Source organism: Acomys russatus, chromosome 24, assembly GCF_903995435.1.
Source record: "Acomys russatus chromosome 24, mAcoRus1.1, whole genome shotgun sequence".
NCBI lineage: Eukaryota > Metazoa > Chordata > Mammalia > Rodentia > Muridae > Acomys > Acomys russatus.
Genome location: NC_067160.1, coordinates 762,437 through 789,629, shown reverse-complemented (window position 1 = coordinate 789,629; position 27,193 = coordinate 762,437). Strand labels below are relative to the sequence as shown.

The window sequence follows — 27,193 nt, the reverse complement described above, 5'->3', positions numbered from 1 at the left end:
CATTGGTTGCCATCCACCAATCTATACAACATGCACACTGAATAGTCATCTACTCAGGCTTCAATTTAAGTCATAAAGTTCTTGAAATAAATCCATGGAACAAATTTTGAACTTAACCTTGGTAAGTCATCATAGTAAAATACTGAATTAGATCATTGTATTGTAAGACGTTGATGGCTTTCATTTTTTCTTTTGTTTTGATTACATTTTGTACATAATAAAATAAGATTGCGTCTATATGAGATCATTGTTTAAAGGTAATGAATTAAAATATGCTTTGAGAAAGAAAAAAGTATTTCATTGACATATTTATTTCTTTCAATATATTAGCACCTATGCTCCACCATATTTTACATATCTTTAACATAAATGAAACATATTTACAGTTGCTTTTCTTATCTTTTTGGGTTGTTCTTACAAAATGCTATGTACTAGTAAATCTCACAACTCTGGAAAAAAGCAAATGAAGGTTATGTGTGGTGACTGTTTATGGCATTCATTCTTTTTTAATTTTATTTATTTGTTTGTTTGGCATATACATTTATATTACTACACAAGTAGAAAAATTATGGCCTGTATTGTCCTTGGCTGGTGCCAATACAGGCCATAAACTTCAAACCCCTACCCAGATCTAGCCAATGGACAGGTCATTCTCCAAAGTTGAGTGGAGAGTGGGGTATGACTTTCACACGAACTCTGGTGCCTCATATTTTACCACATCCCCTGGATGGGGAGATCTGGTGGCACTCAGAGGAAGGACAGCAGGCTACCATGAAGAGACTTGATACCCTATGAGCATATACAGGGGGAGGAGGTCCCCCTCAGTCACAGTCATAGGAGAAGGGAGTAAGGGGGAAATGGGAGGGAGAGAGGAATGGGAGGATACAAGGGATGGGCTAACCATTGAGATGTAATATGAATAAATTAATAAAAAAGAAAAATTACATACAGCAAGAAGAACCACAAAACAATTAGGAATCATATGAATGTTACATTCAAGGTATTTTGGTTAATTGCATTTGATAACCTTGTAGAAACCATCTTTCCTATTTTGATGAGTCTAACATTCTGAATGAAAATCAATATCTACCCTCTCTCTTTTCTCCCAACTCAAAACCTCTATCTATACCTAAAAACATCTTAACCCCTTACCAGCTTAGTTTAATTATAAGACTAAACCATCAGGTCTTGAACCCTATCAGAGACAGTTTACTGCCTGAACAGTCACCCAAAACTCTCTATAATGTTGGAGCATCATTTTCAGCCTTCTGGTCCTAAATAGCTGATAGATGTACTTGTGAAACAGGAATTATTGAGGATTTGCTTACCCTGTCTTGGCAGAATTTGTATTCAATCTTGTCCATTTTAAGGCAGAGTTCTGTCTGCAGGATAAACAAGGATGTTTTGCCCAGTGGCTGGTTTGCCACATTTGAAAACATCTCCACAAAGATGATCTTTGATGCTCATCATCTTCTTGAGGCAGGTTGGGTGTTGCCAGGAGTTAGCCTGTCCTGTTGTCAAAGAATCTTTAAGATATTAAAAACTTCTTAAGTGCCATATTTTTAGGTCCCTAAGGCTTTGAAGACTTTATCTAACTATTTTACCATATATATCTATATGATCATATCTATCTGTTAAACCTAGGATGTACATTCTTGTGATTAAAAATAGGCTGGTGGTTGGCATAGCCATAATTTGATCAACTACCAAATGGCTTCTATTACTTAATTATCCTAATCAACTGCAATAGCATTTTCCAGGTATTGGAAGTAAGTCTTATATTATAATTGAATTGTTTGTGTTCAGTGCCTAACATTAGAGTAGAAATATATATATAATATGTATAGAGAATAGTCTTAAATTTAAATTCTATATCAATGTGTCAAAGGTAATCTTATTATGTATCAATATATAAAGTTCTATACCAATGAGTAAAAGACAATTTTTTTGATAACAACCTTATGTTGACGAGTATGATTGGCACTCAGTCTTTTTTTTTTCATTCTTTAATTTTATTAATTTATTCATATTACATCTCAATTGTTAGCTCTTCCCCTGTTTCCTCCCATTCTTCCCTCCTTCCCATTTCTCTCCTTCTCCCCTCCCCTATGTCTGTGACTGAAGGAGACCTCCTCCCCCTATATATGCTCTTAGAATATCAAGTCTCTTCTTGGTAACTTGCTATCCTTCCTCTGAGTGCCACCAGGTCTCCCCATCCAGGGGACATGGTCAGAAAAGGGGCACCAGAGTTCTTGTGAGAGTCAGATCTCACTCTCCACTCAGTGGTGGAGAATATCCTGTTCGTCAGCTAGGTCTTGGTAGGGGTTCGAAGCTTACTGCCTATATTCTCGTTGGCTGGTGCCTTAGTTTGAGGAGGACCCCAGGATCCAGATCTGCCTGTCATAAAGTTCTTAGTGGGGAAGAGCCTGGGACACATACACACAGAAAACAACTTCCTGAACAGTACACCAACAGCCCAGGCCTTAATGTCAACAATTAATAAATGGGACCTCATGAGGCTAAGAAGCTTCTGTAAGGCAGGAGACACTGTCAAGAGAACAAAGCGACAGCCTACAGACTGGGAAAAGATCTTCACCAACCCTGCATCTGACAAAGGCACTCAATCTTGATCAATTTCACTTCACTTTAGTGGCAGAAGGAGAGAGGGACCTAATGGATCCTTCATTATACTTTCTATGATTACATCTCTGAGGGCTCTTTTTGGGCTTCTCATTTCCCAATGATTTTGCATCATCTTAACAATATTTTATTATCATGTTTATTTTTATTTCTCTTTAGCAAATAAAGAAGCAAACAGAAACACAAACAAAACAAACAAAATACTCCAGTAAACAACAAAAAAATCACACTTATGATTTTTACAGCATTTAAGTATTTGAGGAACAAGCTTCATAGCTCTGGCCATAGTTCACAATTCCAAAAGAAACTGATTTAACCGAAACATTATGGTGCCAATAGGTTTTATCTAAGTAAAACGTCTTTCTCAATAGTTTCTTGAGATTTCATTGTGTGCCACATGGCAAAGTAAAGCAGAGGAGCATCAGGTTTTCAATTCTGAAAAAATTTTTTATGCAGGATCATTTAATACTGGATCAGTAACCCTGAATATGCTAAGGAAAATGCAGTGCATGTAATTGTGATTGGCAATGAAAAGAGTCTCCCACAGTTAAACCATGAGAAATATAAATCAATAATACAGGAGAAAGGTATAGAAAAGAAATACTCATAATAAGATACTTGTCTCTCAGAAGCTTAATTATACAGAATGTTTTAGGTTTGTGTCCATAAGCACTTTCTGCACTTTGTTCAAATGATAAAATGTCCAATTGTGCACATAAAATGTGCCACATTCTAGTAGGATTGTCTTAATAATAGTTAATGGCATACCTAAATTTTATATTACATGGAGTTTTGTTATGTTTCCTGTTTCATGTTGTTTTCCACATATAATTCTGATGTTTTCATAATTAGGATGATTCAATGTTTAAACAAATATATGTGTATATTCTGCTATTACATGCAACAGTTTAAGAAATAGGTACAAATTAATGTTTAAAGGAAGGAATTGAAGATACTTATTTAACCAGGGCCAGGGTAGGAAATAAAGTAGAAGCGAGTAGACAAAAAATGTAGAAGAATTGACAGTTCTAGCACCCAGTTATACAAAAATTATACAAAATCTGGTACTTGTGTTAACCAACATGGTTCATCATCCAAATATTGGTCTCCACATATCCTGACCTCTAATTGTAAGATCACTACATACCATTTTCTTCTCCCATTTGAGCATCCTCTGTGTATATTGGCAGGTGTCTAGCTTTCTGGAAGTTGTTATCCTAAAGCCAGACTATACAAATTTCTCTGGAATTGACTAAACAGATTTTAAGCCCAAGACTGTGAGGAAATCTTATGGGAACGTGGGGCAAGATAGAATCAGATGAGGAGAATTCTGAGCACCTGTAAGAATATTTTAAGACTTTTGAGATCTCAGTCTCTTCAAAACACTGAATTGTTACTAAAATGTGTTTTTGCACTCTTCTCATATATGAGAGATAGAATAGTTACTCCACATTATTTAATATTGCTTGCTGCTGTTATTCCATTGTTTAAAGCTATTCTTTATATGCATCTAAGAAAACACTTATTTTGCCTTATGTAGCTTGACCATGTGATTGTATACAGCTTGAAGTCATGGAAACTTTACTCATGTGATTTTATAAGCCCTTTGAGTATAAATTGATTGTCTGATTCTCTGAATAAAGTTGGCTATTGAATGAGACTTTATTCTTCCTCACTTACTGGTTATATTCTCACATAACCCTCTGCCACTAGAGTACTAACAAAGTCTGTATAAATTATAAGAATATACAGTAATTATCCCTGATTTCTTTCTATATTATACTCACCACTGAATATGCTATTTAATTTGTCTTTAAAATATCTAAATGTATGAAATGCAATGAATATATACCAACAAGATCATATTAAAATTGAAATTGAATGGAAGGATGGATACATAAAACTTGAGCACAGGGAGGGTATAATAAGATGTTTGATGAAAATTGAGGAGAGATAGAAGCAATATTTTCTTAAACTTCGAAGCTGGGCCTCATAATATATTTTATTAAATTAGTATATAATGCATTACTTTTCATTTGTGATGCAAAATGAATTGAGGACAATAATGTACACTTACACCTGGCAATAGTGTAAAGTCATATTTTAGTCGTCATTTTTCCAGAGCTTCCTTCACATCCTTGTTCCCCATCTGTAAATCAGAGGGTTCGACATAGGAATCACCAGGGTGATTTTTTGTCTTCATTCATTTAGCCACTAACTGTTGACTGGAATGTTATAGACATAAATAGGGTGATGCACTTGTAGATTGCAAAACAAAACAAACAAAACGCTATGACAAAATGAAACTTATTTTCATTTTCAAACATTCACTTTAAATGCACCAACTTTATTTAATGCACCAATTTATTAAAACTAGAGGAAACATTGAGTTATAATGGAGTGAAGGGTGTGTTGAGCTCCATTGTATCTCGTTTATCAACGAGGAAAAGTGTGAACAGACCCTCTCTGCAAATTTCAAGTGATGACTTACTTAAAGTTTGGTTTAGAGTTAAGACTAAGACATAAGAACAGTGATTGCTTTTTATTACATCCAATTCTAAGTAGGAAAATTTTCAAAAGTTGTACTCAACACAATCTATAATGACGCGTTCAAACTCAGTCTGAGAATATTCTACTCATTTGGGGATGTGAAATAGAATTTTAAGTAGGCTAATACAGACTGCCTTCTTCAGGGCCCCCTTCACGTCTTTATTTCTTAAACTGTAGATGAGTGGGTTTAACATAGGAATCACCACTGTGTAGAAAACAGAGGCCATTTTGTCTGTGTCCATGGAGTAACTGGAGCTGGGTCGGAAGTACATGAAGAGCAGAGTTCCATGAAAAATGGCCACAGCCATGAGGTGGGAGGCACATGTGGAAAATGCTTTGCGTCTGCCCTCAGCAGAGTTCATTCTGCAGATGGTAGCTATGATGTAGCAATAGGAGAGAAATACAGTGACAATGCTGCAGCCCACCACACAGCCAATGAATGAGAACATCACTATCTCGTTGGTGAACGTATCTGAGCAGGAAAGGGCCAGCAAGGGTGGGATGTCACAGAAAAAGTGGTTGATGACATTTGAATTGCAGAATGTTAGTCTGAATGTCAAGCAGGTGTGGATAGCTGAATCCACAAATCCTACCACATAGACAAGAGCCACAAGCTTGGTACAGACCTCCTTGGACATAGCAATAGCATAGAGCAGTGGATTGCAGATGGCAACATAACGATCATAGGCCATGACAGCCAGCATGAGACATTCAATATCTGCAAAGGCCCCGAAAAAATACATTTGAATAGCACATAAGTTATAAGCAATCCTCTTCTGGTCAGATAAGAGGTCAGCCAGCATCTTGGGAGAGACAGTGGAGGAGTAGCAGATGTCACAGAAAGACAGATTGCTCAGAAAATAGTACATAGGTGTGTGCAGCCTGGAGTCCAGCTGGATCAGTAGGATCATCCCTAGATTAGCAGTTACAGTTATGCCATAAACAAGTAAGAAAAACACAAAAAGGCCCTGTTGTACATCCTGTCTGACAGAAAGTCCTAAGAAGACAAAGTCAGTGAAGTTTTCAAGTGTCATGGTTGCTCCGGAAAGACAAAGTCAGTAAACACAGTGAAGTTCTCAAGTGTCTTTTTTCTGATCTGGAAACGTTGGCATGTCTATACAGAAAGGGAAGTTGACAGTTATAATTTCCTTTAGTTCATAGTCAAACTCTTATCCTTTCTTTTTAACAGAATTAAAATTGAGAAAACCGACAGTGCATGAAGTAAGCTGACTTTTAGATTTGTATCTCATCTGACATCGAATTCTTAGATTATAAGGGTTTTTCAAGTATCTACATAACTCAGTTTAGAATATATGTGCCACATATTCATCCAAATGTATTCACATGATTTCTAAGCAAACAACATGGCCCTATGAGAAGGTGGGTACCTTATTTTTTATAGATTGGCATGCAGATATTCTCAAGCACATGCCACGCTTTTGCTGCCAGCTTGTGAAGAAAATTTACACCTTCCCATAAGAATTACTATTTTTATTCATAAAATCATTGCTATGTCACCTAAAACGAGTAAGTATGATGAAGAATGGGCACTGATATTTACCCATTCGCGTCACCTCATTGCTTAAACCAATGGAACATAAGTCACTGTGACAGAGGGATTTGTAGGTATAACATACATACAGTTTACTGAAAACCATTCAAGGTCATCACAAGTTTCAATAATATGGTTATATTTACTATGAACTGGGTGTTAGAATTGAGATCCATTGAAATAAAAAGAGGGATTTCTGGAACGTAGACAGAGAGATCTGCATGGGCAGAAATTCTGAGTATAAAGACAGGACTCTGTCAGAAGCACAATTCTACCTTAATCTCAAAAGATCCGAAGTAGTGAAAAGACTAGTAATACATATAAGCTGCTAGTTGAGTCCTAGTCAAGGAGAATCATGCTTGATGAGAAAACAAACCCATGTTCATTGCGAGGAGTCATTCCAAGTAAAGTCCATATGCCACTGTTTACTGTTGCAATCTAACAAACAACAAACTGTATAAATAAATGAAAGTTGAATGTTATTGTTTTATATGTCCATAGTCTTAGTCTCTCTCTCTCTCTCTCTCTCTCTCTCTCTCTCTCTCTCTCTCTCTCTCTTTCTCTAACATATATATATATATATGTATATATATATACATATATATATGTGTGTGTGTGTGTACACATATATGACTGAATGATGATGACTAAAGTACATGCATAGAAAAATCTAAAAATATCATGGAAATCACTCAGATAAATTATTTTAAGTTTCTTTCCAAGCATAGAGTTCTTTAACAAATGATTTCATATAACATATTTTGAATATTTAAGACACATAAATTTGCATGTCAACTATTAAATTAATAAATGATATTTGCCAAATTCATAAATCCACTTTATTACTTTTTGTTCCCAAGTTATTTTGAATAAACATTAAAATGCCTAGTATTTAAAGCAGACATTTGGATTGTTTCTTATCTGCTTTCATACAGGTATTCAATGCAATAAAAACAGAGAGCTCTAAAGAAACCTGTAATGTGTATATGAGAAAGAGCAAAAGTGACTGTACCTGGGCCAGGACTGAGGCTTTTAGTGGATGTAGCTCTCTCAGCACTAGACTCAGCACTCTCTCTGCAATCTCTTGAGTTATAAACCTCAGTACCTGTTCCCTGAGTGCTTAAGACTTCGTCTCTCAGGAATAGGAAGAAGTTATAATAACAAGGTTACATTATGTGTTCTGTATAGTCAGGGTGATTGAAGTACGTTCCTATTATCAATTGAAAGATATTCCTACATAGATAATAACCTAAATTAGCATTAACAAAATTACTCCAAATGATTTTGCATTCATTAGTTACTGTCTATTACTCACTATATATATTTTTGCAATGATATAAAATAAGAAACTACAACACATCCATACAACTACTCAGGTTTACATTAGTACAGAAAATTCAATAAATCAAACATATCCATAAGTACATTCACAGTTGTTAGTGAAGACATCAACATTGGTAAGTACCTCATTTCCTAATGATTATAAGTTATTATTTTTTATTTGAATCTATGGCTATTTTTCTTTCTATTGAAAATGTGTCTTTCTCATACAATATATCCTGACTACAGTTTCCCTTCCTCTATCCCTCCCAGTCTTACCAACCTTCCCTCCCATCTGGATCCACTCCTTGTATGTCTCTCAGACAGAACATGTTTCCAATGGATAATAAAAAACATGAGCCAGGCGGTGGTGGTGCACGCCTTTAATCCCAGCGCTCGGGAGGCAGAGGCAGGTGGATCGCTGTGAGTTTGAGGCCAGCTTGGTATACAAAGTTAGTCCAGGACAGCCAAGGCTACACCAAGAAACCCTGTCTCAAAAAACAAAACAAAAAATGATATAAGTTAAAATAAAACCTAACAAATCAAACAGAACAAAAAAGTCCAAGAGAAGGCACAAAAATAACGACACCCACTTCCTTATATACTTAAAAATCCAGTAACAACACTGAATTTTAAATAAAAAGTGATGTCATAATGCAAACACTTTGCATATAGTTAAATAATATGAATAGAAGCAAAGTGTTTCTTTCTGTTTATTAAAGAAATTATTCAGCCTTCAGAAGTGTTTGTTTGTCTTACATAAAAATTTTCATATCATAAAATTTTCAAATATGTCTTAATCACACATTTGAAGCTTAAATCATATATATTTATTGTATCTTAAATTCTTTAAATCATATTAATGTGTTTTATCATACATATTAAACATTTTTTAAAGTAAATTCTAAGAAAAAACCATATATTAGCAAGTATATATGGCCTTACATAAATCCACATTTAAACCAATTAAGCTGAATTAAGCTAATTAAACCTAATTATTGTCATATAGACTTAGACATATTATGAACTATCAAGTATGTCCTGAGTTGTCCCAAAAGTTTTTTACATGAGTCTGGATAAGTTTGGATAAAACTTAGATGTAAATCAGATGAACCTTAAATTTCTGGCAGTCCTTCTGACTCAGACTGACCAGTAATAAATTAATGATGAACCCAAAACATTTTGGTGATAATATGGCAGAAAAACTCCAATCTGAATAGTTGTTGATGTCTCTCCACAGGGCTCATGGTAGAGTTTTTATTGCATTACTCATTAATCTCTACTGCACTGTTTTACAATGAAGTGTGTGTGTATTGGAAGTCATGTGTTTGTTAGTAAGCATATTTCAGTAGGGCCCAGAGTGACATTCTTCAAGCACTGCCTTTTGGCCCTAATATGATCTCTCAAACTACCTCCCTACATGACCAAAGACATCGTACCTCATAATACGGCACCAGAATACATGAAGAAAAAGCTGACTACCTAATTTTCCATTGCTTTCCTCCTAGAAAATGGAAGACAGCCCTTCCAACACCTCTCTGGGAAAGAGACATCAACTCTTTACATTTTCCAGTACTGCAGCATTGAAAATGGCCATGTGTCACTAGGCTATCAGCCATAGTTGTCTCTGCCTTATCCAGAGGCCTCCCACTTGTACTTCAGAATATAAAGTCTTGCATCTGTAGATAATCTAGTTTCAGAATGTGTTGAATACCGTATATGTGTCACTTCTTTAGCATGTCAACTCATATTTGTATACAGAATCCCTGACAGTGTTTTTGTACTTTCTGGACCATCTCTCTCCTGCTCTCTTCATCTGAGAGTGGCTAATTATTGAGTTTCTCCATACTAGCCATCCTAAACACTCCCCAGGACGTCAGGTAATGCCCATTGATGTAAGCATTACAGCTGTGAGGGGAAAGGCCTCATATACAGAAGTTCTCCAGCTGCTGGGAAAGTTTCCCCAAGGCAAGTGTAAGATCTCTACTCTGGTAGGGTGAAGTTGCTCCAATGCATGCTCTCCTCTGGCAAAAGTGTTACAGCTCTGCTCTGAAATCCTGGCAATCAGGAAACAAGGAATACCACAAGGTGACACCATGTAACAAAACTCACACAAGAAATGTTTTGGAATGAAAAAATCAAGGAAGGTAGCTGCCTCTGCTCCAGGAAGAGAACTTGGCAGAATGTGGGGTTTATGTAGGAATTTGTAAGGGAGTGTTTTCCAAGTTATCCTGAGATTAGAAGGATTTCGTGACCTGATCTTTGGAGAAAACTCGAGGGTTTAGGGATTTTTTTTTTTTAAATATATGGGCCTGGCCATTCCCCTCCTGGAGCTGAGATTAGAGAAATCTGGAAGCAGGGCCTGACTGCTGGAGCTTCACAAGCAGTGCCCTGGCCACTTGTAACACTTAAGGGTTTACAAAGTTTATGAGGTATTCAAAGTTTACAGCCAAGAGGAAATCTTGCCCATTGCAGAAAAAAAATCTTCTCTGCCACTTGAATTGAGTGAATACCCAACATTGTTCTGACACCTCTGCTTGGTATTGTGGGTATAAAGAATCTGACATGAACTCTGGTGCCCCATATTTGACCACCTCCCCTTGGTGGGGAGGCCTGATGGCACTCAGAGAAAAAATAAGCAGGCTACCAAGATGAGACTTGATAGGCTGTGACCATATAGTGGGGGAGGAGGTCCCCTTTGGTCTTAGACCTAGGGGAGGGGAATAGGGTAAAAGCAAGCAGGAAGGAAGAATAGGGGGATAAAAGTGATGGGATAAAAAGTGAGTTGTAATCTCAATAAATTAATTAAATAAAAAAATGAAAAAAAAGAATATACTCCCAACATGGTGTTTAACTGCCACAGTAGCGTTCTCTGAGCAGCCTCTTAAACACATTTTGTTTGGGCTGTGGAGAAGGCAGGTCCCTCCAGATCCTGGCACTTAATACCAAAAATCTAGATCAGCCATATTTTGCCTCTTCAAAATCCTGGCAATAGGCATCTAATTTTTCATGAATGTCCCATCCTTTTCTTCCTCAAAGAGAAATGACCTGTAAAAGAATCCCAGCTGGTGTTCCCATGTGCATGGTGTAGGAGGACCATACTAACAGGTGATGACACCACAAAGAAGAGGCACCATTGCAGCTGCTACAGCTGCAGCCACAGCCTTTACTGTAGGACCACCAACTCAATATCTGGTCATGGGGGTCCTCCACTACCTATGGTCCAAGGGGCAACTCTTCCGGGTATGATAGGCATATCTTCCAGTGTGAGGCCTCCCATGGGTCCCCCAATGGGGATTCCTCTTTGCCTAGGAACTCTGATGGACATGACCCCTCCTGGGATGTTACCTCCTCATCCAGGGATGTGATCTCCTCCTCCAGGTATGTGAGGTCTGCTTTGATCCTCCAACAGCATTATGTCAGTAGCTCCACAGAGGCATTGGGCCTATTCCCCAGAGTCAAGTTCCCACAGACCTGTTTGTTTGTTATGCTGTTTATGGAGTCTCACTGGATTGCCTGGTTTCCCTTTCAGGGCCATTTCACTGGGAAATATTCCCTCCAAGGACCTATACTCATCTTCGTTCCCCTCAGCTCCTTGCCTGTTTCCAAAAAGACTGTACATAGTCTTTTCCCCCTGTTGCCTATGAAGCTGGGTTATAATAAACTCTTAAGAGACTAGTAAAAAATGGAAAACTCAGGGCTAGAGAGATGGATCAGTGCTTAAGAACTCTGATTTCTCTTCCAGAGGAAGAGGGTTCAATTCCTAGCCCTCACATGGCAGGTCACAACTGTGTTTAATTCCTATTCCAGGAAATTTGACACACTCACACAGACATACATGCAGTCAAAACATCATTGTACATAAAATAAAAAATAAATTTGGAAAAAGAAACTACATTTCAAATCCTTTAACACCAAGCATCAGAGTTGAGGGGATAGAAATTTTTGTAAAAGCCATTGCTGTACTTATTGCAATTATGAATATGGAAGGAAAACACTCCCTACTTTCAATTGCAATCTTTATATATTTCCCCTAAAATAAGTTGAAAAAATTGTTGTACAATAAGAAAATTAGCTGTGATATGAAAATAGCTTGAAAGAAAAAAGACAGAGAAAGTAAGCAATCAATAAGTGCTTAATTGTGAACATATGGTACCTAATAAAATTGTGATCAAGAAAGAGAGCCTAGTGAATCTATAACACCACCTCTTAATGAAATTGAAAAAAGGCAACCATCTCCACTGGCTTTCTTACTTACCTGAAAACAAATGCCAGAAAATGATGAAATTTGAAATAGTGAACTAGTCTGGAATCTTGTTAAAATACAATATCTTAACCATTTTAAAGACCCAATAATAACTTATGAACTGTATTTACCCTATATAAGACATATGTTAATAAATACTTGGGCTATTCAAAGCATGATTACCCACAAACCGAAAAAAAATGCAGAAGGTGTACTGGAAGCTGGTTTTCAACTACAATGGCTGACATAGTGGCAAGAAAAAGCTGGAATTATGGAAATTTATAATAGGTCTAAATATGTTAACATCATGAAAGATCAATTGTTATAAGAAGGTCAGTTTGCTGATTTTGGAAAGAAATTTCATAGCTCTATTATTATACAATGTACTTTAGTAATTTTAAGAGCCTGGAATAAGGTGGAGGAACAAGGAAAAAGATATATGTCATTCAAAAAGATTATGTAAAGCCCCAGAGAGACTTTTACTAATTTCTCACATAGAGTAACACCTGTCAGTTTATAGAAGGAAGTAGCCATGTCTGAAAGTGACTTCTAATTGAGGGGCAGACAAAGTGATGAATCAGAGAAATATTTGACTGAATGAGTACAAGATAGGATATGCCCAACACTCGCAAGAAGATAAAGGAGGGAGAGACAATTTAAAAACCAGACTACAGAGAAGAGAGGCGATTGCCCCTATTAGTGGGAAGTGTCACCTACAGCCCTAATGATTCCTGCCTGGGATATCTCATCGATAACTACAAGTGACTCTAACTTACATCTTACATCGTATCTTTTAAATTTGCCTTCTAGAGATCCTCAAGAATGTCCCTTATACGCTTCAGATATTCAAACAAAATTGACACCTATCAGAACTCTAAAATTCCAACACCACTAATCATCTCTTTTACAATTACTGTGAGTGCATGTAAAAATGGAGAGACATCCCCTATGTGTAACATTGGATTAATAAAGCCACATTTCTCTTTTAAGCCAGTTATCCCTGAAAGGAACTGACACAGAAAGACTACGGGTTATTTTAGAAGCCTAGAACCCTGAAGCTGAGCAGATGATGATCTTCTAAGGTGCTCTGTTATCTCTCAGCCATAGAATCCAGGGTGCCAACAAGTGGTCTTGTCTTATATTCCATTAGCTGTTCTCACGGCCACATTCAGTCAAAGACTTCAACATTTTTACTAACGGACAATTTGGGAACATCCTTTACATTACATAGATACAGGACATGGTTCAAAATTCTTATCAATGAATGTGGCAAGGTGATAACCAGATCTCAGGGTACTGAAGGCAGCATCTGAAAATATAGCCCACAATACCTTCCTCAAACACTTATGTATCTACTTTCTCCTACCTCCACTCCAAGACTTTCTTTTGTACTTCCTGTTCTCCATCTCACAATCTATTATTCATCAAAACTTCTGCTCCTGCCTCTACTCCCTCTAGCTATGAAAGCAAAGCTACCATCCTTTGACCCTGCTAATAAGCCCACTCCTTGTCCCCTTACTAGGCTTTCTCAGTTTCTGGCCTCTTTACAACCTGGCACAACAAGTCGGGGTCAATGCTCATATGGAGCTCACAAAAGCCTAAAACTGGTCTCTTCAACTTACCTTCCTACACCTCCAGCGATAAATACCCAAACAAACCCTGTCTTGCTCCCACATTCTGCCAAGAGCCAGCCTGTTAAATGAACTCACTAGGCATGTGGGCTTTCTAGGAGGTGATCCAGTATTTGCAAGATCTGTACCGTGATGCACCCTCAGAATTGCTTCCAACTTCTGACAACCCTGTAAAGAGCCATTGATTTGGGGGAAGTTCAGCAGGCATGAGAGATCTCTGGAAGAGATCCAGTATTTTGCAAAGTCTGTACCATGATGCACCTCAAAATTGCTTCCAAACTCTGACAACCCTATCATTTGTGCACTTCTGCATCCCTAAAATCTGGCATTAGAGCTGAGCATGGTGGCACATACCTTTAATCCCAGCACCCAGGGAGGCAGAGGCAGGTGGGGTATTGTGAGTCTAAGGCCAGCTTGATTTACAAAGTGAGTCTAGGACAGACAAGGCTACATTCAAGGCCATCCTGGTCTACAAAGCAAATCCAGGGTAGCCAAGGTTACACAGGAAAAACTCTGTCTCAAAAAAAAAAAAAGAGAGAGAGAGAGAGAGAGAAAGAAAGAAAGAAAAGAAAAGAAAAGAAAAAATATCTGGCATTGGTGTGAACTGTCACTTTCTGGGTATTTACCAGCTCTTATTGTGCAAACGTCCTACATACTTGTTGAGGATATACTGTTTGTTGTTAAGATGAATTAACCCCTGATTATGGAGTTTTTGATTTGATTCAAATAGCTTAAAAAGTTAAATTGTTTTAGATCTTCTTTTTTATTAATTTATTCAGATTATATCTAAACTGTTATTCCATGACTTGTTTCCTCCCATTCCTCCCTCTCTCCTGCTTTCACCCTATTCCCCTCCCCTAGGTCTATGACTGAGTGGGACCTCCTCCCCTACTATATGGTAATAGGCTATCAAGTCTCAACTTGGTAGACTGCATATTCTTTCTCTGAGTGCCACCAGGCTTCCTCACCAAGGAAAAGTAGTCAAATATGCTGCACCAGAATTCATGTAGAGTCAATCTCCACTCTCTACACAACTGTGGAGAATTTCCTGTCCATTGGTTAGATCAGAGGAAGAAATTAGGAAAACTACACCGTTCATGATAACTACAAGCAATATAAAATATCTAGGAGTAACTCTAACCAAGCAAGTGTTTTAGATCTTCTAAAGCAATTTTAGAGAATTTTTGGCTGCAGTAAATACCTCTGTGGACCTCCAGATGCCACCCTAGGCATAATAGCCTTGAAGCATATTTGTGGCCTCAGATAAGCCTACACTCTAGACAGTACCATAAATCCTGCTATTTATCATTAATATAGGCAAGTTGGTTTAAACTGTCCACGAACCCAAGATATAATGGGACTACCTAGAAATGTCTAAACTAAGCATGAGCATTAATGTCTAAAATACAAACTGTTCTATTATTTCATTATACCTTGTCACTTTGTACCATCATTTGTCATTTTAAATTTACTGTTTCTTAGAATAAAAGAGATAAAATTATTGTCATGAACTTATTGTGAACTAAGAGATAGCTGGATAATGTATAGTTAGATCAGTCCTAGTTGATAAGTCAAATATTCTTGTAAATTTTAGACCCTGTTAACTTTTAGGCCTTGTCAATCTTTGTCACTCTGAACTCACTGTGAATTTGTGTAATGAATACATATATAAGAAATGTTTTATTTAAAAACATGTAACATGTTCTATTTTAGCATTCATCTGTTTTTGTCCTTTTTTCTAGGAGGTAATTCACCTTTCTCAGAAGTATAAGTACGGTGACCAACAATACATGGCACTGAAATTGGGAAGCTTAACTTTAGTTGAAGTTAAAATGCCTAACTTCATCCACCATTTCTCTTGAGTGTATGTGTGTGTGGGTGGTTTATTTTCTATCTTTCTCTTATTTCTTATATTCCTGTAGATTCCCAAATAGTTTAGAAGACTCAGGGCTTTACAATCAGCCTTTTAGTGCTAACAGGTCTAAGCTTACCTTAGCTTACTGGAGATCTTTGCAAAGAGGCCCATCTACAGATCAAAGAGCCTCCTTTTATGAACCCCTGCAGTTTCTAGATAGAAGCAGTATTTACAGCCTCAGATACAGGAAAATTGTGGTCAGTTTAAGTTTTCCTTCTCTGCTGCAGTACAGCCAATCTCTAGAAATGACAACCTGGGCTCTTCTTCCTCTTTCTTTTTTGAGTCCTGATCAGCTCTGGCAACCCAAAAGATGAAGTGAACTGGAAGGGCATCCACATCCAGCCACAGGGACCCTACCTGGACTGCTTTAGAGCAGCAGCCAGCCATTAACAACATTCAACAAACCAGCTTCATTCTCTCCACTCTCAGTTACATGATGAAACTCCTCTATCACAGGTCTTTCCAGTAAAGGAGATAGCCAGTGTTAGGTTTTCCATTCTTTTCATTGTTTCCTTTCCTCTCAGTGAACTCTTTTTTTTTTTTTTTTTTTTTTTTTTTTTTTTTTTTTTGCATTTAAAATATTTTTACTATTTTAAAGATTCACTGTCAGTGAACTCTTATAAGTTGAAAAGTGACTTGAGTCTTTCATTTCTTTCCTCACAACACTTACCGAAAAGTTTCAAGACCTTATCCAGTCCTATGACCTCACATTTCACAATGTCTATCTCATTTATTTCTAACCATCTCCGTCATGACTGTAGATACGTGTGAGGAAAGGCCCACAATCATGTAGATCATGTATATGAGTCATATATATCTTTCCCCGTGGAACCTAGGTACTTCCAGAGATAGACCCTGATTAGGACAGCAATAACAAAGGTAAGGGCCAGGGTATGGATAATTTTATTACTTGTCACCTCACCAGATTATAAGCAACCATTAAGGATATTCATCTTCAAAAAATAGAAGGCATAATATAGCATAAGTCTGAAAACACTTCCCAATTTCTCCAGCTCCTTTTTACTACAGTATAAATATTTTGTCCCTGATTCTATTGGTGACCATAACATTTTCATAACTTACTTTTTCAATTAACCATATTTAGACATAAGAACCAAGCTCAAATGTCTGAATAGCAGACCTAGTATAGCCCAGGCTGATGTATTTTCTCTGGCCTTTAAGGTCTTTCAAGGAAAGGATGAAAGCAACCTAAGACACAAATATCAACTTCTGTTCAAGGCTGTTCAAACTCCTGATGTTGCATAGGTTCCACCCTAAAAAGGGAAAGCCACTGGGTCCTTCTTTTAAATGTTGTAAGAGTCTGGTAGCTTTTCATAGGCCTAGTAGGCCCTTCCTCAAATGCCACTGAACAAGTTACTGGGGATCAGGCTGACACTGAGCTAAGACTTCTCCAAGGTCATCTGACCCTTCAAGCCTCTTCTTAGATCTATTGGGTTTAGAGAACTAGGACTGACAGACCCAAGGCACTTTTCCAGGCCTAACGAAGCCCACACCTATACCATAGACAAGCAGTGATGGCACATGACTTTAATGCCACCACTTTGGGAATTTTCAGTTCCCTCCCTTCCCTTCTTATCCTCCATAGTTAGGGCTCATGAAAAATCCTCCAAGACCCTTCAGATCCTTCCCCTCTCCTGTCGTTTTCTTCTGTATCACCTTGTGTCCAATTCCTTCCTTGGCCAAGATTAAACTGGGCATGTTTTTGCCTTTTACCCTCTGAACTTTGCCACAAAAACTCCTGTGTCTCTACTCTCTCCTGCTACCAAAGGGCCTACAGCAGCTGGATCCCAACCTGACTCACTCTCACCTTTTCTGTTTACCACTTTTCATTGTCAAGACCAAGGTCTAAGACGTCACCTCCTCCATATATGCATCATACTGTAATACCATTAGAATTCAACAACTCTGTTGAGAAATCTCTGTTTAGCTCTCTACCCTATTTTTTAATTGTGTTATAGGGTTTGGTGGTGTTTAGTTTCTTGATTTCTTTATGCATTTTGGATATTAGCTCTTTGTCAGATGTAGGGTTGGTGAAGATCTTCTCCCAGACTATAGGCTGTATATTTGTTCTGTTGGTATTGTCCTTTGCCTTATAGAAGATTTTTTAGTTTAATGAGGTCCTACTTATTAGTTATTGATCTTAGAGCTTTAGCTGATGATATTGTACCCATACAATTCAACTATAATACAAGGTTTACTTCCAATACTTTTAAAGTTCTATTGCAAACTGCTTAAGAAAATTTAGTAATACAAGTGAATTGTTAATTGATCAAATCATGGTCATGTAATTAAAATTCTATTTGAATCACAGGAATATACATTCTAGGTTTAACAGATAGACATGTTAGATAACAGATAGATAGTTAGATAAGGTAAAATAGATAAGGACTTCAAAAACCACAGAAACATACAGAATATGGAATTTAAAGATGTTTTTATTATTTAAAAGATTCTTTGATAATAAGACAGGTTTATTCCTGGCAACACACAGCCTAACTCAAAGAAGATGATGAGCATCACAAACCACCTTATGCAGTTGCCTTCAAATGTGGCAAACCAGCCACTGAGCAAAATGTCCTCTTTTCTGCCACAGAAAGAATTAAGTCTAAAACTGGGCAAGCTGGCATGCAGGCAGAGTCAATGGCCAAACTCTGCCAAGACAGGGTAAGCAAATCCTCAATAGTTCCTGCATCACAAATATGTCTGTCACAGTTGAGTGGAGAGTGTGATATGACTTTCTCATGTACTCTGGTGCCTCACATTTGACCATGTCCCCTGGAGGGGGAGACCTGGTGGCACTCAGAGGAAGGACAGCAGGTTACCAAGAAGAGACTTGATACCCTATGAGCATATACAGGGGGAGGTAATCCCCCTCAGGAACAGTCATAGGGGAGGGGAATAAGAGGAAAATGGGAGGGAGGGAAGAATGGGAGGATACAAGGGATGGGATAACCATTGAGATGTAACAAGAATAAATTAATTAAAAAAAGATATTAAAAGAAAGAAAGAAAGAAAGAAAGAGAGAAAAACCAAATATGTCTGTCATATATATTGGGCCAGAAGGCTGAAGATGATGCTCCAATGTTATAGAGAGAGTAGACTGACTGTTAAGGCAGCAAACTCTCTCTTTCATCTTCTCATTTTGGGATGCTAACCTGTTTACTCAGGTGATTAATTTTATTCACTCTCAAGTCTCCTATGTGGTTGAAGACCAGAGAGTTTAATTTTACAATTAAGCTTAGGTGTTTAGGGGTTGAAATATTTTTAGGTCTAGATAGATATTTTAAGCTGATAAGTATGATATATGATAGATATTGATTTACATTCAGAACATTAGATGCATCAAGATAGGAAAGATATTTTCTTCAAGGTTGCCAAGTACAAATACCCAAAGCATTATAATGTAACATTTGTATAATTTGTGAATATTTCATGGTTCTCATTGCTGTAAGTAGTTATTGTATATATGTGTAGCAGTATAAATGTACATGTAAAAAAATTTTAAAAGAAAAAAAAGGAACACAATATATCTTTACTATATTTCTAGACCACAATACCACCTGTTACTATCTATCTTTTGCATAATAAACACAATAATTAAGACCATCCTATTGAAAGGCTTTCTCAGGCCCACCTCCTCTCCTTTTTATAGCCTTGTACTGACTGAAGAAAATGTTTTGTCTTAGTTTGGGTTTTACTGCTGTGAAGACACATCATGACCATAGTGATTCTTATAAAGAAAAACATTTAATTGAAGCTGGCTTACAGCTTCAAAGGTTTAGTATATTATAATCATGGTAGGAAACTCAGCAAAGTACAAGCAGCCATAGTGCTCGAGAAGGGGTTGAGATTCTATGCCTTGATCTGAAGGCAAAAGAAGAATCCTGTGCCTTTGCCACACTGGACATAACTTGAGCATAGGATGCTTAAAACCTACTGCCACAGAGACACATTTCCTCCAACAAGGCCATATCTACTCCAGCAAGGTCACACTATTTATAGTGCCACTCCCTATAGATCAAGCACTCAAACATATGAGTCTATTAAACTCTGCGCCCAAACTGCAGGCCCAATTCAGCTAGGGAATCTGAGTTCAAACTGCGTGCTGAGTCCAGCCAGAGTGTCAGGGCCCAAACAGAACGCCGAGCTCAGCTAGGGTGTCAGGTGCCGAACCTCGCAGTGGAGCTGCATGCCGAGTTGAACTTGTGTCGCAGAGCCCAAACCGCATGGGAGGATGCAAGGGATGGGATAACAATTGAGATGTAATAGGAGTAAGTTAATAAAATATAAAATAAATAAAATAAAAATTGAACCCAGTAGAAATAAAAGAAACCATACGAGTCTATGAATGCCATTCCTATTCAAACCACCACACTCATTCCACTTGGTTGAAGACTTCTTGCCTCATTAACGCTGCTTTTCTACTTTATCACCCTGTTGTTCCTACTCCATATGAAATTCTTTCTACTCTCCCTGCCACTACCACACACTAAATGATGCTTTCTATCCAGACAGATTCCCATGAGAAAGGGGATCTTAACACCCAACATTCTAGACAACTTACATGAACCCTCCTCACTCAAGGCTTAAGCAACTGTGCACATCTTTTCAGCCTTGCCCTTTCTACCAATATTACCTGCATTGCCACCTGGGCTCCCATTTCCTGAACTTTTCTATGACCTCCTCCTCTGAAAACCCTCCCCTTTCTGACAATAGGTATGATACTGCCACACTCCATAATTTCCTAGGTTCCCAGAAATATGGATTCTCTCCCTCAAAAGTTCAGCTATCATGCCCTCAGGTCAACTATCTAGTCTTTTCCTTAAGTCCTAGTCATCACAAATGCCTCACCATGGACTGCCATTTTCCCTACCCTTCATGAAATCTGAACTCTTATACTTTCTAGGCATAACTGATTTTCTCCTTTCCAGGATCCCAGGATTCTAGTATACTTTCTGAACCATACAGCTCTGGCTGCCCTCAAGAACCACAACTCCCATATTCAAACCATGTTCCAGAGCCTAACACGGTCTTCTCTCACCTCCTATCCTATGACTTCCATGCCTCCATAGACCCTTCTCCTTATATGTAAGAGGACTTTTGTACTCAGGATTTTGGGTCACTTCTTTTGACCTTCCTTCTCTCCCATTACCAATTTCTCTGAAATTATAGACAACACTACCCAATGATGCCCCTCCGCCCACACCTTTGAGCCATTGCCAGTTTCTCTGCTTATCACTGAATCTAATAAACTAACCTTGGGAAGTCCACTACCACCACCCCTTTCACAACTTCTCACCTATAAAGGGTTCCACTCCCTGCCCTCCTCCTACATTCTGTTTCTGCCAATCTCTTTTCTTGAAAACACTTACCTCTCCTTTTATGTATCTCCACCACTAAAACCTTCAAATCTACTCCTTCTCCTATGATTTTGCCCAACTATCTTTACTTATGCACTGAAACACTAGATGTCCTTATGCCTCAACCTACATACATACAGGAAGGTACTTTGCTTACTTCAGATCTCATCTTCTACACAGATATTAGCTCTGTTTTTCAGAAGGCCACCAAATTGTGGATTATGCCTTGATATCTGATGTCTCTCACCCATCAAGTATAAACATTCTTTTTTTTTAAACTATATGTGACTGGAAGTCAATTTTATACAAATGCCGACTGTCAAATGCTTCATATATCTCCTGGTCTCTGTTAGTATCTTTTCTGGCTTGGTTAAAGCATTCTTTCCAAAGAACAAGAGAGCAAGAATTATATCAAATATTTTAATAACTAAGATTATCTCAAGCTTTAGAATCCCCGCCCCACTCCAATATGATAATGGCCCTGAATTCACCTTACAAATTACCTAAGATCTTACCTGAGTTCTAGAGATTCCCTAGTATTTTCCCATCACTTATCACTCTTAATGTCTAGAAAGGCAGAGCACACTAGTAGAACACTTAAAGAAACCTTGACTAAACTTGCTCTCAGACAACTCTTAGATGGAACCAAATTCCTTCCCTAGCACTCGTTCATCTCCAAACTATACCCCCCAAACCACATGGTCTTTCTTCTTCTGAATTCATGCTTAGGCAACCCTTCTCACTCATATCTTCCCTGCCCATACCTGACAAAACTCACCTCCTCTCTTACAAACTCTTCAATCCAACTGCCTTTTCTGCAGACCACTTCCTGCTTGTCCTCTACAACCTGGAGTTAGCATTCTCCTGGTCCCTCCAAGTCAGTCATCCTTGCCTTAAAATCTGAGTGGCAGGATACTTATACCATGGTGCTCTCTACTATAACACAGTTGGACTCAGGGAAGTCCTCTTTTGGGTCCACATATAACATCAAACCCTTTATTTTGGCCTCTATCCACACCAGTTCTGTGCCCCAATCCATGCTCTCATCCTCTCTCCCTTGCTCCCTCAGGATATCCTGCTTCTCCCTGCTCCCTATTCCCAAGCAAGCTGATCCTTTCTCTTTCCATTTCTATCTCTTCTCCAGCCACATAATTGGGAAGAAAATCTTTCTCTTTTTATTTCTTATCCACCCACTTAATTGCCAGTACATCTGGCAGTTCCAAGTGAAAGCCCACACTGGCCAAAAGGATCCTACTGTCCCAGAAACGGATGTCATGCCCTAGTAACAATCTCCATCCAGCTGTGATCTATCTCAAAATTCCCCAGAATTATGCCTGTTTGAACTTTGATCAAAATTTCACAGACTAATTTTACCTTCCTTGAACATAGAAGAGATTCCTCTATTTCTGTAGAATTCACTGGGTACACAATCTGGACTCTAGTCAGCAAACTTTTTATCAGGGACCAGACTCCTTTGGGCTACAAAAGGAAATCATGAAAAATTCCCAACATACATTGCAGATCCATGGGAGATCAGATGGGCCACTGTGGTTCAAGGTAAGTTCTACAGCATTTATTCTACACCTGCAGGCATAATTGATATCCACTGCCAGCTAATCCCCCTGACTTCACTAGTTGTTCAAGTCTCCTCAGGCATCTAACTCTGAATAGATACTTCAGGAACAGATACATAACCAATCAAACCACATGCATCCCAATCCTACCAGCCACTCCTGGATGCTCCAATTTTCCCAGTTTTCACTTTTCTTGGTTCCAGATCATCCAAAATATTCTCCTCAACTTCACCTGTTCCTCTCATTACACTGCTTCCTTTGCACTTCCTTACAATGCCTCCTCCTAGCTGCAAGCCCAATGTCAATGCTACTATCACCTCTCCTCCCTTAGCGTCAAATGCCTGTCTGCACTCTGCCATCTGGGTCCCTCTGAAACCAGAACCCATCAAACTCATCTATGTCTGCCCAAAAGTAATGTTATTTTCCTGCTTTCTCTTACCACACTTGCTCTCATAATGTCTCCATTTTAGCTCTTATGCAGGCTCCCCAACGGAGGCTATTCTCGTGTAATAGGAGATCTCTGACTGCATAGCTCCAAACATGACCAGACCCTGATTTCTCATAATGGTAATCCAGCAACTAAGCCTATGTGGACTGATTCAGTTCTACTGGCTTTTGCCAGGAACTGATACCTTAAGGCTGACTTTCTGCCTGTCATGGTGTGACTCAGCTTTACCACCATCTTGTCAGGCATGGCCTGGATGGAGCTCTTGGACCCCTGGTTCTCATGGTCTAAGATTTTTGAAACCAAAATTCAGCTCACTCTGGACTCTACCTCTGGGTCTTTTGCCTCCTTTCAATGACAACTAATTTTCTTAGCTCAGGTCCCTTTAGAACACCACCAAGCCCTAGATCTGCAGACAGCAAAATAACAAGGTACCTGCTTATTTCTCAAGGAAGAATGCTACTATTACATCACCAAATCTGGTTTGGTTGAAGAAAATGTTAGCAAATTAACCCTACTATCAAACTAATTTCTTAAACAGACACTTCTTAACTCTGACTCCCTGATACGGCTCAGTCACTCCTTGTTATCATCACCTTATTCCTCTTTGCTTCTACTTTCCTTAACCATCTCACCTCCTTTTTCACCAGACAAATCTACCAGATAAACATCAAATTTTTACCCAGGTTCTCCTCAGGAACAACCAACACTTTCCCCTTTCCAGACCATATTCCCTATCAAAAAGAAGCACTCAGATAGAACAATGCTTGCTCCACTTCTTTTTATAAATCATAGGTAGAATGTTGGTCCTGATAAGGTCTCTTAAGTCTTCTGTGTTAGATAACCAAAGGCATGCTAAATTCCTTATAAAACTGCACAGGGCAAGATTACAAAAAAGCCTGCTAGTTTTTCTCCTTTGTCTTCCTAATCAATCAGAGACAGCAATTCAACCTTCTACAGGAGAGAGGGAAACTGTCTTTCTTCCATTCCTTTGCTAAAGCCCTAGAAACATCCATAAGCCAGTCAGCCATCTCTGTTCTGTGCTAGAGCCCTTGAAACAGCCATAAGCCTGTTAGCCATCAATGTCTCTGCCAGGTCCAGAGTCTGTCTAAATTATAACACCTCCTTTGTGCTGAGAATCTTGTGTCCAGGCACACTGGGTGCCATATCTAGGATCACTTCACATCCCTAATGTTTATGAGATAGGTCCTTGTCAGAACATAGTCCGTGAATGAAGCTCTGTGAATCAGATTCTGAGTGTTCATGAAAAAACTCCAAGGGGAAAAAAGAGTCCTATGACCCCAGCTCTTTAAAACACAAGTTTATTCTTGGAATGCGTCTTCATGTCCCTCCCCAATGTAGTATACAGAATCTGGGTTTGATTCAAATTTGCTTTTGTTATCCAAATATATCTACAAGCATGACTGTATGTCTCCTCCTAACTGTATGCAACCTACATTCACATGAAGACACCTTGCTCCTGTGACTATACAGGTTGAACTTATATGAACTTTACTCATATGACCCGGCTTAATTCTCCAAATACAAATTGTCTGATGCTTTGAATGAGACTTTGGCCAGCCAAGATTTTGGGCTTCATTCTCCCAAGTTCACATTGCCAACTAGAGTGGTAACATGGTCTCTCCTGAGTCTGGAAATCACTGACTAATGCAGTATGGCTGGATTGTAAGTCACAGGAATTCAACTGTCCCTCTTTCTGAAGCATTGGAAATCCAAGTGCCCACTGAACAGGGTTTGGGAACTGAACAGAGGTCTTCATGCTTGCAAGCCAAGCACTTTATTGAGTCAACTATTTCTCCACTTTCAAAATAATAAATTTGTGGAGAATGGAGAACTTACATTACTTTCCCATAGGTAATTGTGTCTTACTAGAGAACCTTATTTTATGGGCAAAGATGAAGTTGACTTTAAGAAAACAAGTTAAACAGCTAAACAAGTACAGAAAATGAAATATACTTGCATTTCAATGGATTTCTTCTCGTTAGTTATGAGTTTAATATATTAATCTTAGTCAACTTTCTAAAGTTGACAGTCTTCTGAGGCTGGTGGGCTGGCCTTTTCTTTTCTTTTTTAACTAAATTTTAAAAACTTTTTACATATACTTTTATATGTATATGTATATACATGTATATATTATTACACATATATACATGAAATAATCAGGAATTATATAAATGTTACATTCATAGTGTTTTGGCTATTTGTATTTGGCATCCTTGAAGAAAACATCTTTTCTATTGTGGTGCATCTAAAATTCTGAATGTAAATCAATCTCTATCATGTCATTATCAACTTAAAATATGTCTATAGACCTAAAAACATCTTAACCACTAAATACCTAGGCTTAATTGTAAAACTAAACTATCTGGGCCACTGTTAATTAGTTTCTTAATCATGTCCATCCAATGGAAGACAAAGTTCCTTGATTTCTCTTCTCCAAGCAAGAAAGCAGGATTTTAGTAGTAAACAAAATGTGCATTGTGACTTCTAGGACAGTTGTGTGTTTTATTACTTTCCAATCATAGGTTGAATGTCTACTATACAAAGGTGTGGATCTGCTCTTTTAGCTAAATAAAGATACTCATGGAGAACTTGAAATGGCAACTTAATCATGAAATTCTGATGTTTTTTTGACTTTCAGTATTGGTATTACAAATACAGGTCACACAGCATCATACTGGGCTGTTTCCCTAAGGGGGTGTAGGGTTCAAAGGATGAAACAAATGTCTAGTGAATGAATGTCCTATCTCTCCTGACAAAGATCAGAAGAAGGGTAAGTATGCTACCTGGATGAGACCTGATAGGCTGTAATCATATGGTGGGGAAGGAGGTCCCCTTCTGTCACAGGCCTAAGGGAGGGGAATAGGGTGAAAGAAGGAGGGGAGGGAAGGTGGAACTGTAAGATACAACGGGAAAACAATTGAGATGTAATCTGAATAAATAATTTAAATTAAAAAGAATTTTTCTTTTTTATATTTTATTAATTTATTCATATTACATCTCAATTGTTATCCCATCCCTTATACCCTCTGATTCTTCCCTCCCTCCCATTTTCCCCTTCCTCCCCTCCCCTATGACTGTGACTGAGGGATATCTCCTAAAAAAATTTATAAAAAGGAAAAAAGAAGACTATAAATATAGACCAGTAGTATATTATCGGTAGTTCAATTTAGACCTTAGTTTTATTTTAACTTGTTTCCTGCTGTGATATTGCTTATTGCTTTTAAGAAAGATCAGTGAAAATGCCAAGGGTAAATTTGAAAGCTGTGGAGATTCCTTAGTGGCTAAGAGCACATATTCTCTTGTAGAGAACTTGAGTTTGCTTCTCACAACCCAAGGCAGAGAGCTCATAACTGTGTAACTCCAGACTTAGGGAATCTGACACCTCTTCTGTACTCTAGGAGTACCTAGACTCACATATCTATATACATGCCAATATTTAAAAATAAGATTAAAATATTTTTTCAATTTTTCCTCCTCTTTTCCCACCTAGATCAGAGTGTCTGAAGGTAGTTGTTAATAAGACATCTCATTTAAACCAGGTGTGGTGGCACACGCCTTTAATCTCAGCACCTGGGAGGCAGAGGCAGGAGGATCACTGTGAGTTCAAGGCCAGCCTGGTCTACAAAGGGAGTCCAGGACAGCCAAGGCTACACAGAGAAACCCTGTCTTGAAAAACAAAAACAAAAACAAAAAATGTAGTGTTGAATGCTCCAAAGTTTCTCATTCTCTGTCCATTATCTGGTTGTGAGTTTTCTGTTAATTATCATCTATTGCAGGAGATTTTCTGAAAAAAGTTGATCAACGCACTGATCTATGGTTTTGGGGATTGCTTGTGTTTGTTTTTATTTTGTTTTATTGTTTCTGCTATGTACCTGTAGCAGAATAAGGTAGGCCTATGACCTGTCTAGTCACAGG

General features: G+C 38.1%; 1 protein-coding gene across 1 annotated transcript; it reads right to left on the bottom strand.

Moving 5' to 3' along the window:
- Nucleotides 1-3,668: 3,668 nt before the first annotated feature.
- LOC127207605 (olfactory receptor 5W2-like) lies at nt 3,669-6,224 on the bottom strand. Its single transcript, XM_051167041.1, has 2 exons — nt 5,325-6,224; nt 3,669-3,701 (listed from the first exon to the last, which is right to left on the bottom strand). Exons 1-2 carry the CDS (start codon nt 6,222-6,224, stop codon nt 3,669-3,671), a joined length of 933 nt encoding a protein of 310 aa, XP_051022998.1.
- Nucleotides 6,225-27,193: the final 20,969 nt, after the last annotated feature.